The 16530-nt window shown below is 44.4% G+C and overlaps 1 protein-coding gene across 2 annotated transcripts in view; it reads left to right on the top strand.

The window, feature by feature from the left end:
- CMYA5 (cardiomyopathy associated 5) overlaps positions 1-16318 on the top strand; it is a 107563-nt gene extending 91245 nt beyond the window's left edge. For both annotated transcript variants that reach the window (XR_003431631.1, XM_027100741.1), the window contains 4 exons: positions 6540-6673; positions 7953-8052; positions 10142-10315; positions 15459-16318. Coding sequence is in view for 1 of the 2 variants with exons in the window: in XM_027100741.1 (XP_026956542.1) it covers positions 6540-6673; positions 7953-8052; positions 10142-10315; positions 15459-15705 (655 nt within the window). In the remaining variant the exon portion in view is untranslated. The remainder of the gene's footprint in view (positions 1-6539; positions 6674-7952; positions 8053-10141; positions 10316-15458) is intronic.
- The last annotated feature ends 212 nt before the right edge of the window (positions 16319-16530 follow it).

Genomic DNA, 16530 nt, shown 5'->3' with positions numbered 1-16530 from the left:
TTAGTTCTTCAAGGTCCTTGTTAAACGTTTCTTGTATTTTCTCCATTCTATTTCTAAGACCTTGAATCATCTTTACCATCATTATTCTGAATTCTTTTTCAGGTAGAATGTCTATTTCCTCTTCATTTGTTAGGTCTTCTGGGTTTTTGCCTTGCTCCTTCATCTGCTGTTTCTCTGTCTTCTCATTTTGCTTAACTTACTGTTTGGGGTCTTATTTTTGCAGGCTGCAGGTTCTTAGTTCCCGTTGTTTTTGGTGTGTGTTCCCAGTGGCTAAGGTTGGTTAATTGGGTTGTGTAGGCTTCCTGGTGGAGGGGACTAGTGCCTGTGTTCTGGTGGATGAGGCTGGATCTTGTCTTTCTGCTGGGCAGGTCCACATCTGGTGGTGTGTTTTGGGGTGTCTGTGGCCTTATTATGATTTTAGGCAGCCTCTCTGCTAATGGATGGGGTTGTGTTCCTGTCTTGCTAGTTATTTGGCTTAGTGTGTCCAGCACTGTAGCTTGGTGGTCATTGAGTGGAGCTGGGTCTTGGTGTTGAGATGGAGATCTCTGGGAGATTTTCGCCCTTTTATATTACGTGGAGCTGTGAGGTCTCTTGTGGACCGGTGTCCTGAACTTGGCTCTCCCACCTCAGAGGCACAGCCCTGACTCCTGTCTGGAGCACCAAGAGCCTGTCATGCACACAGCTCAGAATAAAAGGGAGAAAAGAAAGAAAGAAAGAAAGAAGAAGATAAAATACAGTTATTAAAGTAAAAAATAGTTATTTTTTAAGTAATATAAAAAGAAAAAAGAAAGAAAGAAGAGAGCAACCAAACCAAAAAACAAATCCACCAATGATAAGAAGTGCTAAAAACTATACTAAAATAAAACAACAAAAAAAAAACGGACAGACAGAACCCTAGGACAAATGGTAAAAGCAAAGCTATACAGACAAAATCACACACAGAAGCATACACATACACACTCACAAAAAGAGAAAAAGGGGGCTTCCCTGGTGGCACAGTGGTTGGGGGTCCGCCTGCCAATTCAGGGAACGTGGGTTCGTGCCCATGTCCGGGAGGATCCCGCGTGCTGCAGGGAGGCTGGGCCCGTGAGCCATGGCCACTGAGCCTGCGCGTCTGGAGCCTGTGCTCCGCAACGAGAGGGGCCACAGCGGTGAGAGGCCCGCATACCGGAAAAAAAAAAAAAGAGAGAGAAAAAGGGAAAAATATATATATATCGTTGCTCCCAAAGTCCACCTCCTCCATTTGGGATGATTCGTTGTCTATTCAGATATTCCGCAGAAGCAGAGTACATCAAATTGATTGTGGAGATATAATCCGCAGCTCCTGAGGCTGCTGGGAGAGATTTCCCTTTCTCTTCTTTGTTCTCACAGCTCCCAGGGGCTCAGTTTTGGATTTGGATCCGCCTCTGTGTGTAGGTCGCCTGAGGGAGTCTGTTCTTCACTCAGACAAGACAGGGTTAAAGTAACAGTTGATTAGGGGGCTCTGGCTCACTCAGGCCGGGGGCAGGGAGGGGTACTGAGTGCGGGGCGAGCCTGCGGCGGCAGAGGCCGGAGGGACGTTGCACCAGCCTGAGGCGCGCCGTGCGTTCTCCCGGGGGAGTTGTCCCTGGTTCCTGGGACTCTGGCAGTGGCGGGCTGCACAGGCTCTTCGGAAGGGGGGTGTGGATAGTGACCTGTGCTCACACACAGGCTTCTTGGTGGCGGCAGCAGCAGCCTTAGCGTCTCATGCCCGTCTCTGGGGTCCGCCCTGTTAGCCGCGGCTCGCGCCTGTCTCTGGAGCTCTTTTAAGCGGCGCTCTTAATCCCCTCTCCTCGCGTACCAGGAAACAAAGAGGGAAGAAAAAGTCTCTTGCCTCTTCAGCAGGTCCAGACTTTTCCCCGGACTCCCTACCGGCTAGCTGTGGTGCACTAACCCTCTGCAGGCTGTGTTCACGCCACCAACCCAAGTCCTCTCCCTGCCATCCGACCTCTGAAGCCCGAGCCTCAGCTCCCAGCCCCCGCGGAGCAGACAAGCCTCTCGGGCTGGTTGGCACGGATCCTCTGTGCGGGAATCTCTCCGCTTTGCCCTCCGCACCCCTGTGGCTGCGCTCTTCTCCACGGCTCTGAAGCTTACCCCCTCCGCCACCCGCAGTCCCCTCCCGCGAAGGGGCTTCCTAGTGTGCGGAAACCTTTCCTCCTTCACAGCTCCCTCCCACTGGTGCAGGTCCCGTCCCTATTCTTTTGTCTCTGTTTTTTCTTTTTTCTTTTGCCCTACCCAGGTACGTGGGGGGTTTCTTGCCTTTTGGGAGGTCTGAGGTCTTCTGCCAGCGTTCAGTAGGTGTTCTGTAGGAGTTGCTCCACATGTAGATGTATTTCTGATGTATGTGTGGGGAGGAAGGTGATCTCCGCGTCTTACTCTTCTGCCATCTTAAAGCTCCTCTCCATACGTATTTGTTAATGTTAATGTTAGTTTAGATCTACTTTCAGGAGGAAGTACGCAGTAGGGAATCCAACTTTATTTTTTCTGCTATGGCTATCCCGCTGTGCCAGCAAGAAAACCCCCCTTCTGATTTGAAATACCTCCACTATTATATACTAAAGAACCTATGTATTTGGGTCTATTCCTCACCTTTATAATCTATTCCATTGACCCATCTATTTATGCCCTAGTACCATGCTGTTTTTATTATTATAGCTTTATAATTTTAGAATTCATGTAGGTTAGGTTACCCCTTCATGACGGTTTTTTTTTTTTTTTTTTTTTTTTTGCTATTTGCTAGTTTATTTTTCATATGATCTTTAGAATCAGACTGTGTAGTCACCTCTACTCCCCTGCCCCTGACAATTTGGTATTTTTAGAGATCATGTTAAATTGATAGATTAATTTAGGGAGTATTGAAATTTTTGTGATGTTGCATTTTTGTACCCAAGAACTGATATGCCTTTCCTTTTAGTCAAGTCTTTTGTGTGCTTTCCTTCAGTACCATTTTCAAAAATATTTTTCATATAAATCTTATATACTTTTGTTATGTTTGCCACTATTCTAAATAAGATCTTTCTTTTGCTTTATCTTCTATCTAGTTGTTTTTTGTATATGAACGGTTTTGATTTCTTATATTAGTTTCACATCTAGCTCTTCCACTAAATTCTGAGTTTTTTGTCTGATTTTCTTAGGTTTTCTAGATAGCAGTCATATCATCTGCAAATGGTAATAATTTTACCTCCTACCTCCCAATTTTTTTTAACCTCATGTCTGTCTCTCTGACTTAATGGGAATGCTTTTAGTATTTTCCCGTTAAGCATTAAGTCCCTAATGTTTTTTTTCTTCATAAAGATCCTTTTCAATTCCCATGTGAAATATCAATAATTCTTGCCTCATTGTCTATGGTTAGTTGTGGCAAACTTTTCCGTCATTCCTTGCAAAAATTAAAGAAGGAAAAGGCTCAGGCTAGAGAGGTCTTTGTTATATTGGACAAACGTCAGCCTCCTGGGGGCTTCCACTCGTTTCCTTCTGAAACAGCAGAAGAGGAGACCACTCTCATTTACATGGCAGCCCTTCAGACTTCTGAGGAGACAAGGGGTCTCCTTTGAATCATTTCTCTCTGCCTTACAACATTGGAGTTTAACAAATGTCCTTTGTCCTACCAATGAGCAAGCCGAAAGTCCTTTGAAGACCTGCTGGGTGCAGAGCTCTGTGATCAAACCCCACAGCATGCTTATGCCCTACCAGCAATCAGCTAATTTGCTCTGTCAGGGTTCCTAGATGCTTCCTTGTCCTCACATTCCCGGAACCTCCACATATAAAGCCTTCCCTTTCCATTGCACTATGATACTTGTAGGGAGGATCCCACACTTAGGACCCAAAGTGAGACCCTTTGAGTCAAATTTCTTATTGCCTTTTGAATTTTATTACTGGCTCTAGACTTCTAACATCGTCAGGTTAGTCACATTATTGATAAGGCTGAAATCTCTTCTTATCTAAGCATCAACAACTTGCTGTGGTTCCATTTGCTGTCTAATCACTTACTTCAGTTTGGATATTCTGTGAATTTGAATTCTACTCCAAACTATGCAAAACTTATTATAACTCACGTGGTTTCAGTTGCAATTATGACAAGTTTTTGGTTTTGAAGTAAAAAATATAATCTATGGAAGAGTGCCACTCTTCAGATTTCAAATTCCAAAATTTTTGAAGCTTTCATTTGGCTAAACAGCAGGGACAGCTGACATGAAGGCTTTTATGACATTCAAGTGAGGTCAGACAATAAACAGACGTGGAAATGAACCATTCGTAGCTGAGCTTTTTTGCTTTGTTCTTGGTGCTTGAGCATAAGACAGCAACTTATAAACAATAAAGCCCTACCATATTTCATATTACTTTCATTTTCATGCCTGGTGCTTTTATAGAGTCAGCGAGGGCATTAGGCATATTTGTCACGTCTGCATGACATGTTCGTGCACTGAAAGCAGATCTTATCCCATATATTGGCTTCTGTACCATGTAAACTTTTATTCTTTAAATGACTAATAAGACTTAGCATACAATTGACTATATATATGGAATTTCCTCCTTGACAGACTGCATAAAATTTAAAAGCAAAACTTACCCAAAAAACAGCATCCTTGGCATTTAACACCTGCATTATCACAAAATGAAACCCATATGTTCTATCCAGTTTCTAGAGATGAAATTTCCTCACCTCTCCTTGTCACTTACACCTCAAGCAGGGACAGGGCCTGGGCACATGATACGTGATCAATAAGTATTTATTTGATGAGTGGATGAAGTCTGAAATTCAGTTCAGATCTGAGTGTGCTTATTGAGACAATAAGCTTGTTATAATTAATGTACATTGAAAACATCTCTTCAGTCATCAATGCAAATAAGATCAGAAATACATCTACCCCAGAATAACAATCTAGGTATCAGTTGGGAATTGCATTCTCAGTCATAGGACCTGGTTTTTTTGTTAATAAATTGAAGCATTATTAGTTGTCAGTGGACGTGTGGCTCAATCCATGCATTCTCCATGCATCTAAAGATAGTACTCTGTGAGGACCTGCTCAGGTGGTAGGTTCTGAAATAACAACCAATAAGGTTTGGGGAGTTTGTACTGACCTTTACCAGATGCAGGCACTAAATAGCAAATATACAAATAGACCCAGGCTTCTCCCCTCCCTGCCCCCTCCTGCTGAGGAACACACTGTGAGTTTTCTGTGCTTTTAGACATGGGGCTTTGATGGGGGAGGGATTGTTACTCTGTACAGATTTTCTGCTTCTAAAAAGTCTAAGTTCATCTGTTTTTTGGGTCAATGATACTTTTTCCTTCTCCTGGTTCTCCATGGTATTCTCTAAGGTAGGTACTGAGAATGAAGTAAGTCAACAGAAGTAGAAATAACCTGAAAACAAAAATCAGTCTGAGAATGAACAGTGGCCACTCTTTGATTCTAATGATTTCGTGGTACCTTCATTAATAATAAAACAAACACAAAGAAAATAAAAAACAAACAAAGGGAACAAACAGATTAAAAAAACCCGCATCTCCCTCTGAGAATGAACTTGAAGGCTATTGTACTATTGTTTTCAATGACTAGTATCCAATGCACATCTAACAGGAACAGGATTCTGATTCTTTAGTACTCAGATTAGGACTTCTTTTATTAGCAAGGAGCCTAACTTGTAACTCTCTCCAATGCCTCTCCAAATGGAGGCTAAAAGAAAGAGCACTTGTATACTTTATTTGTATAAATGCTCTAGGACGCGATATCAAGCAGATAAAAGAGAATGGAAAAGAGGCACAAAAATTATTCCAGCTCATTGGCAAGTTCAGAGCTCCATCTTCAAATCCAACAGGTCCATTTGTGCTTAAATGGTTGGGCTGTTACAGTGTTCTTGCCAAGCCTGCTGCCATTTAGATACCACGACCAGCACTTTTCTTTTAATGTAAATGGGAGGTTTAGGAACAGCAGCTTTGGGGATTGTATTTGGCAGTTAGAATTCTCTTTTCTCTCCAGGATTAAGTTTGCTCTAAAGGGTATTGTCTTCTTTAGAGATCTTCAGTTTCTATAAGTTGGCTGGCTTTGGCATGATGACCATGTACAAAATCAACACTCACCTTAAGTTTTCCACTATTCAGGATCTGTTAATGAGATGGTGTCTTTTGCGTTACAGGTTGGTTTAATATCATCTTAATCCACAAGTGCCCTCTCAGCCAAAATTTGATAGAGAAAACAACATATCCTTGGGGACTCAATAACCACAAAATTAGTCTATTTTCTGAATTTAAAAAAAAAAAGTTTGGTTGGCTCTATTCCAAAGAGCATTCTGGAAGTCACAATATTGGACAAAAGTTGATCAAGGTAGAAATGATTTGATAAAGTAAATTTAGTGGACAATGGCCATTTTATAAAATCTGGCTTGCTAACTCGGTGGTCATAAAAAGGGAAAAATAAGTGATTTGTTGTGAATAAAAGATGTTCATTCACTACAGGATTGAAATATGATGAGTTGTTTAGCATATAGGGTTATATTTAAAATTATTATTTTCCCTTCATATTTAGATCTTTCTCTGGAATTAAAGGACTCCAACTGAAAGTTAACCTCCAACCCAATGACAATTACTTTTTCTACGTGAAAGCCATCAGTGCATTTGGGACAAGTGAACAGAGTGAAGCTGCCCTCATTTCCACCAGAGGTACCTTCTCCTTTGCACACAGAGAACTATTTCCAAGCCTTCCCATTCCTTCCCTTCCACCACCCAGAGAAGACATCCTAGAGGGCCACTTCTTCACGCCCCCAACCTGCTGGCAGGGCTAGGTTTTTGGCATGAGGACCCAAGATTGGCCAAAGGTCAAGGTGTTTCTTTTGTTTTTCTGGTTTAAGACATTCTCAACCTTGGCCACCCATTAGCAATCAGTCCAGGTGCTTAAGAAAATACTGATGTGGGGAGCCCACTCCTGGAGATCCTGGTCTAATTTACCTGGATATGGACTCTGACAAGTGTTTTAAATCTCCTCAGATGATCCTTGTTTGGTTCACAATGTGCTATCGTTTGTGGGTATGTTTTGAGTGTGTGTATGTTGGGGGAAGAGTGGGATGAGGATATTCTTATTTTATTACACTGTGAACTCTATGAACAAGCTTCTAGTCTTATTCTTCTGTTTATTTTCCATGCCTAGCACATGGTTTGTGCCCATTAATGTTTGTTGAATGAATGAATGAGTGAGCAACTCAAAAAAGTGATGAAACTGTTCAAGGGCATTTTGGGGAAAATACCCTTGATGGTGCCAACAAAAAAATGCTTGGCTGTTCTCAATTATTGTGAAAAGAAATGAGGAGTGGAAGAGTGATCATTTTATTATCTTATGCTAGACCCAAAGATGGCAAGATTGAGGGTGGCACATTACGTGATTTGCTTAACCAGCAAAAACTTGTGCACGCACCTTGGGTGTGATGTGGTTAGGGCCAGCCTGATGTTTATAAAGACAGGGCATGAGGGCTGTCTGTCCAGAAGTGTGTTCCCTGCAGTCCCAAATGGTGCCTGTACTGTCCACTGTTAGAACCACTCCTGGAGGTTAGATAGACCATTGCATCTTCCAACTTTAATGTGCGCGTGAATCTCCCAAGAAGCTTGTTAAAATACCGATTGTGGTTCAGGAGGTCTGGGGCAGGCCCGAGATTCTGCATTTCTAACTAGTTTCCAGGTGAGGTAGGTAGGTGCTGCTGGTGCAGGGAGCATACTTTGCATAATAGAGTGAGCGCTAGTACGGGAGAAGCACACCGGGTGAGGTGACCAGCCACTGATGTTCACTAGTCCTTATCACGGATGAAATTTTGCTGTGGATCTGAAAACACTGAGCAGAGGATTTTGATGTTAGAAGCAAGGGAGACTACGATCTGAAATGCGGGGCTTGGCCCAGGGATAGCGCTCGACATTGCAGTAATGTTATAATCCTATTTTCTAACTATAATAGGAACGAGATTTCTCCTGCTGAGGGAAACGGCTCATCCCGCTCTGCAGATTTCCTCAGATGGCACAGAGATCAGCTTCGCTGAGAGGAGACGGCTGACAGAGTAAGTAGAAGAAGAAAGCACGAGATGCCTCCGCAGGAGAGTCTTCTGAGGGTGTCACCTCAGTGTGGCCTCACCTGAGCACATTCTTGGTGTAGTGCACATGCCTGGTATGTGTGACATTGAGCATAAATTGGTACGCACACATACAGTTCAGTTATGGTTCGTTACTAGGGGGAAAGTGACAGAGATCATTCAAACTTGGAGCAAGTGTCAGTATTTTTATTGGAAATATAAGCACAGATGGTTTTGTTTAACATATAGGCTGTTCTAAGGCATTATCTCTGGTTCAATGAAAAAAGAGCCTGGGTTAATTCTTCTATTATTTCAACAGCAAACCAGATTTTGAATCTATCCACTTGAAAAGGAATAGAGGAGAATGACATTTTGTTGAGTTTCCGGTTCTGGCCACATGCAGGACTTTCAGGATCTTGCCCTCCCCCCCACCACCACATCCCCCAGAAGCTCCCACAAAAGGAAGAAGCAAAGTAAAGAAATCCAAAAGCTGAGGGCACGGTGGGGAGATTGCTCTGCAATTTGCCTGCACTCTCTCGTGGTTATTTTGAGGGTCAAAATGGTCAAATGGGAGAAAGTACGTGAAAAGCATGTGAAACACACTGCTGTTGGCACTGATGCGCCCAGGGTGCTCTCACAGTATAGCCCTGAGCCCACCAACGGCGACTTGTGCTGTTTTCCTCTCAGTCTGCTATTCATCTGTCTGTGGCTCAGCTCAGGTGTTACCTGCTCCTGGAAATGACCAAGCCTTTTCTGGGCCCTGGCACCCTTGATCTTATCCGCAAAAAGGTCTGAGCACTTGTGGAGTCGTTGGTCAGATGCTCTATTTTGACTAGTCCTCAAGCAACAGCCTCGTCTTCCGCATCTTTAATCTCCGGAATCTAGCCTGGGGCCCAGAACACTGGAGATGCTAAGCATGTACAAATGAGTGAATTCAGGGGAAAAAAAGATTTAAGAAATAGATTGGGCTTTTCTGTCTCTTTTGGATTTCTCAAAAAAATCAAAGAGAAAAGAAATAGATTGGAGGTTGGTAAGAGTTCATAGATAATAACTAATGTATTTGATAGAATTTTACTTATTTATTATTAACCTGAAAATTAACTCATAAATATCAGGCAGCTGGGCTTTGCTCCAGAGAGCAAGGGCCCATCAGTAGCCCCCTCTCTGAAATGAGGTTGTTGGGTAAAGACACGAGAAAATGAAGTACATTCCTTTGCATTAATCACTTTCTCATCTGTTAAAGGGGAGAGGGAGAGGGTGCTGACTGAATATTAATGCTGCTTAAATTAAAAATGCTTCCTTGCTGTCTCAGCCATTTCAAAGCAAAATTGAGCAATTCATGCAAACAAGGTCACCCATCCGCAGTGGAAAGTGCTTTGGTTCACTTCACCGTGTCTGTTACAAAAATAGCTGAGGTGAGACAAAAAGAGACCTTTCGACAACCTCTCAGGTGTACCTGCTACCATCTAAAGAGGCCAGAGTCCCAAAGACTGTTGACCACAAGCCTCTGAGGAGCACAAGCATTACACCTGGTTCATCCAGGTGGAACTCCGCTCTGCTCTGGCCTCCCCAGACAGCTTGCTCTTCAGGAGCAGCACCGTCTTCAGTCTCTGTGCCCAGGAAAGTCAGCAGACACTGGAACCCATTGTGAGAGAAGGTTTTAGAGACTCCTTTTTGTGTATGTGCAAGTTTTGGAAGAAAACTTTGCAAGTCATGCTCTCTTGGAATTCTCCACCTGCCTCCCTTATATTTCCTCACTCTCTTTGAAAGCAGAGATTGTGCCATTTCTTTTTATCCTGCCATTATTCTAATTTCCAGTTTCCCAGTCCCTCCAAGAGACGCTATGTGTAATACATGTGTGTTGAGTGTGGCAGTAGAAATGTGTTAAATACATGTTGAGGGTTTGGGGAATTCTGTGGCCATCAGGTCACGGTCAGGGGCACAATGAACAATGAATGTCTTTAGTCAAACTCCAGCAGTTTCCGAGGATAGAATCCTGCTTAAACTGTGTACACATTTATGAATGTTGGTGTTTATGAGACAAAGCCTGGCAATTCCTGATCAACTTTGCCTGCAGAATCCCATCAGTGCTGGGTGAGGAGCTGCCTGCCTGTGGCCAGCACTACTGGGAAACCACTGTCACAGACTGCCCAGCGTACCGACTGGGCATCTGCTCCAGCTCGGCGGTGCAGGCTGGTGCCCTGGGACAAGGAGAGACCGCGTGGTACATGCACTGCTCTGAGCCGCAGAGGTAAGCCGGAGCCTGCCCCTCCCCACTTAATCAAAGTGTCATGCGTTGATGTCTAGGCAGAGGGCTCTGAGGGACCTAATAAATAACCTCTCACTTCCCTGCCCAAGTTCTGAGTCAGCTGAGAAAGAAAACAGAAGACTCAAGTATTTGGAAATTCAACTACTACTCTGATTACTGAGGAAGCCGGTTTTAGAGAATGTGGTTCCTATGTGAAAGCAAGAATGTTTCTTATATCGAACCCTATTAATAGACAGACTTGTCCCCACGCAGAGCCTTGGCCAGGGCAGCTTCCCATCCTGTGGGGCAGAGTAGGTTCCTGGAGAAGCATGTGCATCTCCTCAGGAAACTCGTCAGGAAGAGTTAGGGAAACACATGCATGGCCAATTTTTCCTTCAAAACTCACCCCAGGGTGGGGAGAGACCACAAGGGTAAGGCCAAAAGGGCTCCCTCCACAGAGGAGTCAACAGGACTGAGGAAGAAGTAGGTCCCCAGTACCACCCCCCTACCCCACCGCCGTTGGTCTATATTAAGGGTTGGCAAACTATAGCCCAATAGGCCAAATATGACCCGCTGCTTTTTTTGTAAATGTGGTTTTATTGGAACACAGTCAAGCTCATTTGTTTACGTATTGCCTACGGCTGCCTTTGTGCTACAATGGCAGAGACGACTAGTTGTAAGAGATTGAATGGCCCCAAAGCCTAAGATATTTACTCTCTGGCCCTTTACAGACAAAGCTGACTAACCTCTGGTCTTATTAGTGTTACCGACCTGGGTTCTTGGACTCTTTAATCAATAGAAATTGATAAGAGGCCAGACGAGGAATGCAAGCAAGGCTTTATTGGGACTCCTGCCGCAGCAGGAGAGAGCGAGAACAAGTAATAGGTACCCACGCTCGCTCCGTGAGGGGGGGTGAGCTGGTCCGTCATATGGGCTGAGGGTAGGGGAGGATTGCTGGGTCAGGCGGGAGGCGTGGCTTAGGTGGTCCGCCCACCCCCTTGGCGGTGTCACGGGCACGGATCATGCGCAGTACCCTGCTTTTGCTCCCGGCACCTCAGAAGTGGCAGTTGGGTTTTGGCCTTTTTGTATCTTGTTGTTCATACTTTGCCCCAAGTGGACATGCATGCAGTTATTTTTAGTCCTTTATAGTTTCTTTGTATTTTGTTGCTCAAGAAGACATTTGTCCAGGTGCAAGTGCTGCAGTAAAGGGTCCCAAGTCCCAGCCTGTCTCATTAGTATTGTTTAATCGCTTGATGTGAAAAAGCTGTTAACCTGTGTTAGCTAAGGCGAGCATGTTATGAACTGAATATGTGCACAAGATAGTCTAATAAAAGAGCATGAGACTGGAGCCAGGAACCTGATTTTAGTCCTGGCTCCCTTCTCGACTAGCCTCATATTGACTACTCCCCAGAAGTTGGCTAATCTAATGAGCATATCTGATGTGCCTCATCTGTCTTGTCAGGGGACAGTGATGCCTGGTCTGCTACATTTTACGGTTGTGAGGATCACATGAAGTCAGGTACAAGGAAGAGCTTTGAAATCATAAAGAATCAAATGTGAGGAATTATTCAAATGTAATGCTTAAAAAGGAAGCAGTGCTCGCAAGTTCCCAGAAAAAGGCCCACAGATTGGGATTTTGCATATTTCTGGCTGCACATCTCTCCCTGCATCCTACTTGACAGAGTTTGATTCTCTGACATGGTTCATAAGGACACCATCTCCAAGAGCTATTTAAAGTCACATTCCATCAAGGCAGAGCCATGATGATTAATTGATATTCAGCCTCCTCCTAGAGCTGAAAGATCATTCAAACCCAGAGTTTATCATCGGTAGACTTAGAGCTGGAACTAGGTATTGATTTCATGAAAATTTCCTTAGACACTTGAACCCTTAAGAACCCAAACCAAAGACGAGAGTCCAATACAGAGTTCTAGACTCTAGAAAACAGAACTGTTCATTTCATTCAGCAGGTTCAACAACTTTGGTCTTTGGCTCTTGTGGGCCCAGGGTAGGTTCTGTAGATTTTGGGAGGAGGAGTGTGCTGTGTGTGGTCACAGCACAGAGAGGTCAGGTCTTAAATGCCTCATTTCATGTTCCCAATCAGAGCACCCTGGCCTTCAGGTTACTGAGAGTACTGCTATAGCAGACCCTCCTGTGTTTTTCCATTTTTCTCTCTTCATGATTTAAACCAAGCGGTATTACTCTTTTTTTTTTTTTTTTTTTTTTTGCGGTACGCGGGCCTCTCACTGTTGTGGCCTCTCCCGTTGAGGAGCACAGGCTCCGGATGCGCAGGCTCAGCGGCCATGGCTCACGGGCCCAGCCGCTCCGCGGCATGTGGGATCTTCCCGGACCGGGGCACGAACCCGTGTCCCCTGCATCGGCAGGCGGACTCTCAACCACTGCGCCACCAGGGAAGCCCCAAGCGGTATTACTCTTGATTCTACTTGCATCAGGCTTTAAGATGTCACAACTGGATAGGAGAAATGAAGAGATTCTAAGGAGAAAGAATCAACGGTATTTCATCCTGTCTGTTCCTAACTTACTTCTCTAGTTCAAGGCTTTGTTTCCTTTACTAGTTTCATCCACAGCCAACATGCCTGTGTTCTTCTTCCAGTCTCCACCCACTCCAAGCCATTCTGTGTGTCACAGCTGACAAATATTTCTCAAACATCATTTGCATCACGTCCCTTCCTTTTCTGCTCAAAAATCTACAAACATCTACAGTGGTGTCGACACTCAGGTGGGACCACAGTGAAGGGGGAAGCCAGGAAGAATGTGACCAGGCTGGAGTATGAGGAGGCCTGAGGGGAGTGGCCACCAGGGTGGGGAGGAGTCTGGCTGGGCTCATTCTGGGCCATCAGTGAGATTCACAAGGGTGGTCCACCCAGGTGGGAAACCTCGCCAAGGTAGTTCCAGGGTCATGCAGGCGTCAAGAATCAGGCTTCTGGATGACCTTTGTTTGAGCAGGGACCAGCAGTCCAAAGGATAGGGAGGGAGTCAGGCCGCGGCAGATAGGCTTGGTTTCAGGCCGGAGTGCAGGTTGGAGAAGGAAGTGATGTGCTCAGTAGGAAATGGAGGCAGAAACAAGACAGGGCGAATTCCAGGCCCTGTAGAACTGGTGGGTCCAAGGCTTCAAGGAATGTCTTTCCCTCCTTGACCTCCATGGTAGCGATTAGCTCAGGGACTGACCAGGGCTGGGCCTGTGGGCACCGGGGACCTTCTAAGCAGGGTAGGGAGATGGCTTATATGGGCATTCAGAACCCTCTAGACCAGTGCTGCGCAATCACACGTTCTGCAAAAATAGAAAAATGGTGTCATATGTGGCTCTTGAGAACTTGAAATGTGGTTAATAGGACTGACGAACTGAATTTTGAATTTTACTTAATTTTACTTAATTTTAATTTAAGTGGCCACATGTGCCTGGTGGCCACTCTATTGGACAGGGCAGGTCTAGAGCCTGGCCTCTGACTTACCTATCCGGGTAATATCCTTAAAGTCATTCCCATGTCCCCTCCTAACCCCTCAATCAGATGGTGATGTTCTCCATGACATACAGGTTTATTCTGCCACCTCATCACTGCTTCTGCTGCCCCGATGGCTTGGATCGCCTTCTCCCTTTTCTCCCCATCCGGTTCTGACCATTCTTCTTTGGCTGAATGTGAGCCCATCTGCTCCCCAAGCCCCTTCTGTAAGAGCCCCAGCCTGTTCTCCATCTGTTCTCCAAGGGTGAAGTTGGGCAGCCCAACAACAGCCCACTGCTGTTCTCCGTCATTGCCACCTGCAGCCTCTGTGTGCTTTACAGGTTCTAAAACTTCATAATGTTCTGCCGTATTTCACATTAGCAAGGCACTGAAGAGGTCCTTTATCATTGTGGAAGTCTCGCTTACCTTCCATCCCTGTGAACCTCTGCCCTTTCACATGAGCGTCATTCAGCGAGGAAATTGCTAACTTGCCATTTCCTAAATATTCCTGCACTCAAGCTTCTGGGCCTTTAAGAGAGATGTCACAGGTCTTCAAGGTCCTTGTCCTTCTCAGCCACACCAGAGTCACCCAGTTTCTCCGGCCCCAGTCTTCCCAGTGTCACTCCCACCCTCAGACCTATCATATCCACAGATCTGTCCCTCATCTCTTTTCTTCTCTTCCATCTCTCATTTCTTCTATTCTTCTGTTTTCAGGGCTCCACCCTCTGTTTCTAAGATTGCCAGGAGAAAACTCCCACCTTGTGTTACTTTTTTGCATAGAGCAATTTAACTTCTTCTGTTCAGCAATTTCTCCTTGCCAGCCTGGCCTTGAACCTTTCCTTTCACAACTAAACCAGGTCCATTAAATGTGTAAGGAAACGCTTTACCAATCTGTGCTCTAAACTGGAGTCTCACTCAGCCCCAGCCCATGTTTAAGTCATCAACAATTTTCATTCCTGCTTAGTAGAGTATGGGGTCCCTGGGGGCAAGGACAGTATGCTATGGTCTGCATATCCCCCAGAGGTGCAGAGGTCCAGCAAAGTACAGGACACACAGATATGCCCAATGACTACATGTTGAACTGAATTTGTTTGAATTGAAGAAAGAAATCAAAGGCACCTCCCCTTGGCTGTAAGGGTGAGAAGATGAAAAGGAAAGTTGATTTGGGGCAGTGGGAGTGTACAAAAGATGAAGTTGGGCAAAAATAATGAAATATTTCTTAAACTTCATAAAGGTCCTTATGTAAGTTACTTACAAAATTTTTAAATGGTAAAATTAATACACTTTATGGAAGGCAAGCCCGCGGTACTTTTTAAAGTACATGGCAGGCTCAAAGGAGTTTTATTCAAAAGAATGACACACCATGAATGCAGTAGTTAAAACACGTGGGCAGCTGGGAAAGAATTAAAATGTTGAGAAAAATCACAAGGGAGGCATATGTTGGTTATTCTGGGACTGCCTCCTAATGTAGAAGGAGCAAAATTATTAAAAATACTCGTCTGTTGGGAAGAGCTATGCATTTTGGCATCTAGGAGGGATCTGGTTAAAGTATTTGGGACAATGTTATTGCAACTCATTGTGAATTGAGGTGAACAACTGCACAATCGGTTATCTCCAAGTGATTTTCTTTATCATGGTCCTTCAAGATTTCCAAAGTTTTCACTTCCCATTCCATTCCATTTCAGATACACATTTTTCTACAGTGGCATTGTGAGCGATGTCCACGTGACAGAGCGTCCCGCCAGAGTGGGCATCCTACTGGACTACACCACCCAAAGGCTCCTGTTTATAAACTCTGAGACTGGACAGTTGCTCTTCATCATCAGGCACAGGTTTAATGAGGGCGTCCACCCTGCCTTTGCTCTGGAGAAACCCGGAAAATGCACTTTGCACCTGGGAATAGAGCCCCCAGATTCTGCAAGGCACAAGTGATCATTGGCTTTTAGAGTTTGCAAGAACAAAATTCAAATTTGGGGGGTCTGTTGTTCTTTCCTGTGGGTGCTAGACATTATTCAAAACGTCTCCTGCACATGAGCACTAGTAATAGCTCCAGGAACAGGGATCAGCACACGAGCAAAACCACCGAGAAAACTGTGACTTTCCAGAGCGTGATGTGAGTAAAAAGGATGGAAAAAGCAATCTCCGCCTTTTGGTTTATATACGTTTGAGTTCTTCCCTAAGTTAAAAGGATTGATATCTGACTTGGGAATCAAAATAGTGAAATGGACTCCCACCTGTTTCACTGGTAAAAGAAATCCTCAGATAGACAGGTCTGAGTGAAGGGAAGGTTGTGCTGGTGACACATCTCCTCCAACAAGAAACACTGGCCTTTTCCACAAGAAAAATGTCATCTCACTTCACTAAAGGATGTGGAGTCCTAACCAGCAGAGAAAGTGTTTTAACCATTCAAAGCTGATAACGAACTCTTTTGTAATCATTATATACTGTAGAACACGAGTCTCTTTTCCCTGTAATTTTAAATGTAGAAAAGTGCTAGATATTAGAAATTTCCATTTTGTTAAATAAATGGTTAGAGTCTGTAAAACAACACGTGTGATGTGAACTTACTGCATGTGACGTGAGTCTGGCATCTCTGGACGGGACAAACTGTGAATAAAAAGCCATCACACTGCAGTGGGTTGTGCTACCGCTCATTTTCATGTGAGAATTTTACACATATATGTTTTAAAATCGAAACATTTTCAGCCTATAGTTACAGACAACTACCAGAAACTGAGAATCTCTTTTTGCTAAAAA

The sequence above is a fragment of the Aethalodelphis obliquidens genome, unplaced genomic scaffold (genome assembly GCF_003676395.1).
Source record: "Aethalodelphis obliquidens isolate GAN/ISIS:26980383/991018 unplaced genomic scaffold, ASM367639v1 scaffold4, whole genome shotgun sequence".
NCBI lineage: Eukaryota > Metazoa > Chordata > Mammalia > Artiodactyla > Delphinidae > Aethalodelphis > Aethalodelphis obliquidens.
Note: the sequence above shows the minus strand (reverse complement) of the source record. Positions and strands in the feature narration are given on the sequence as shown.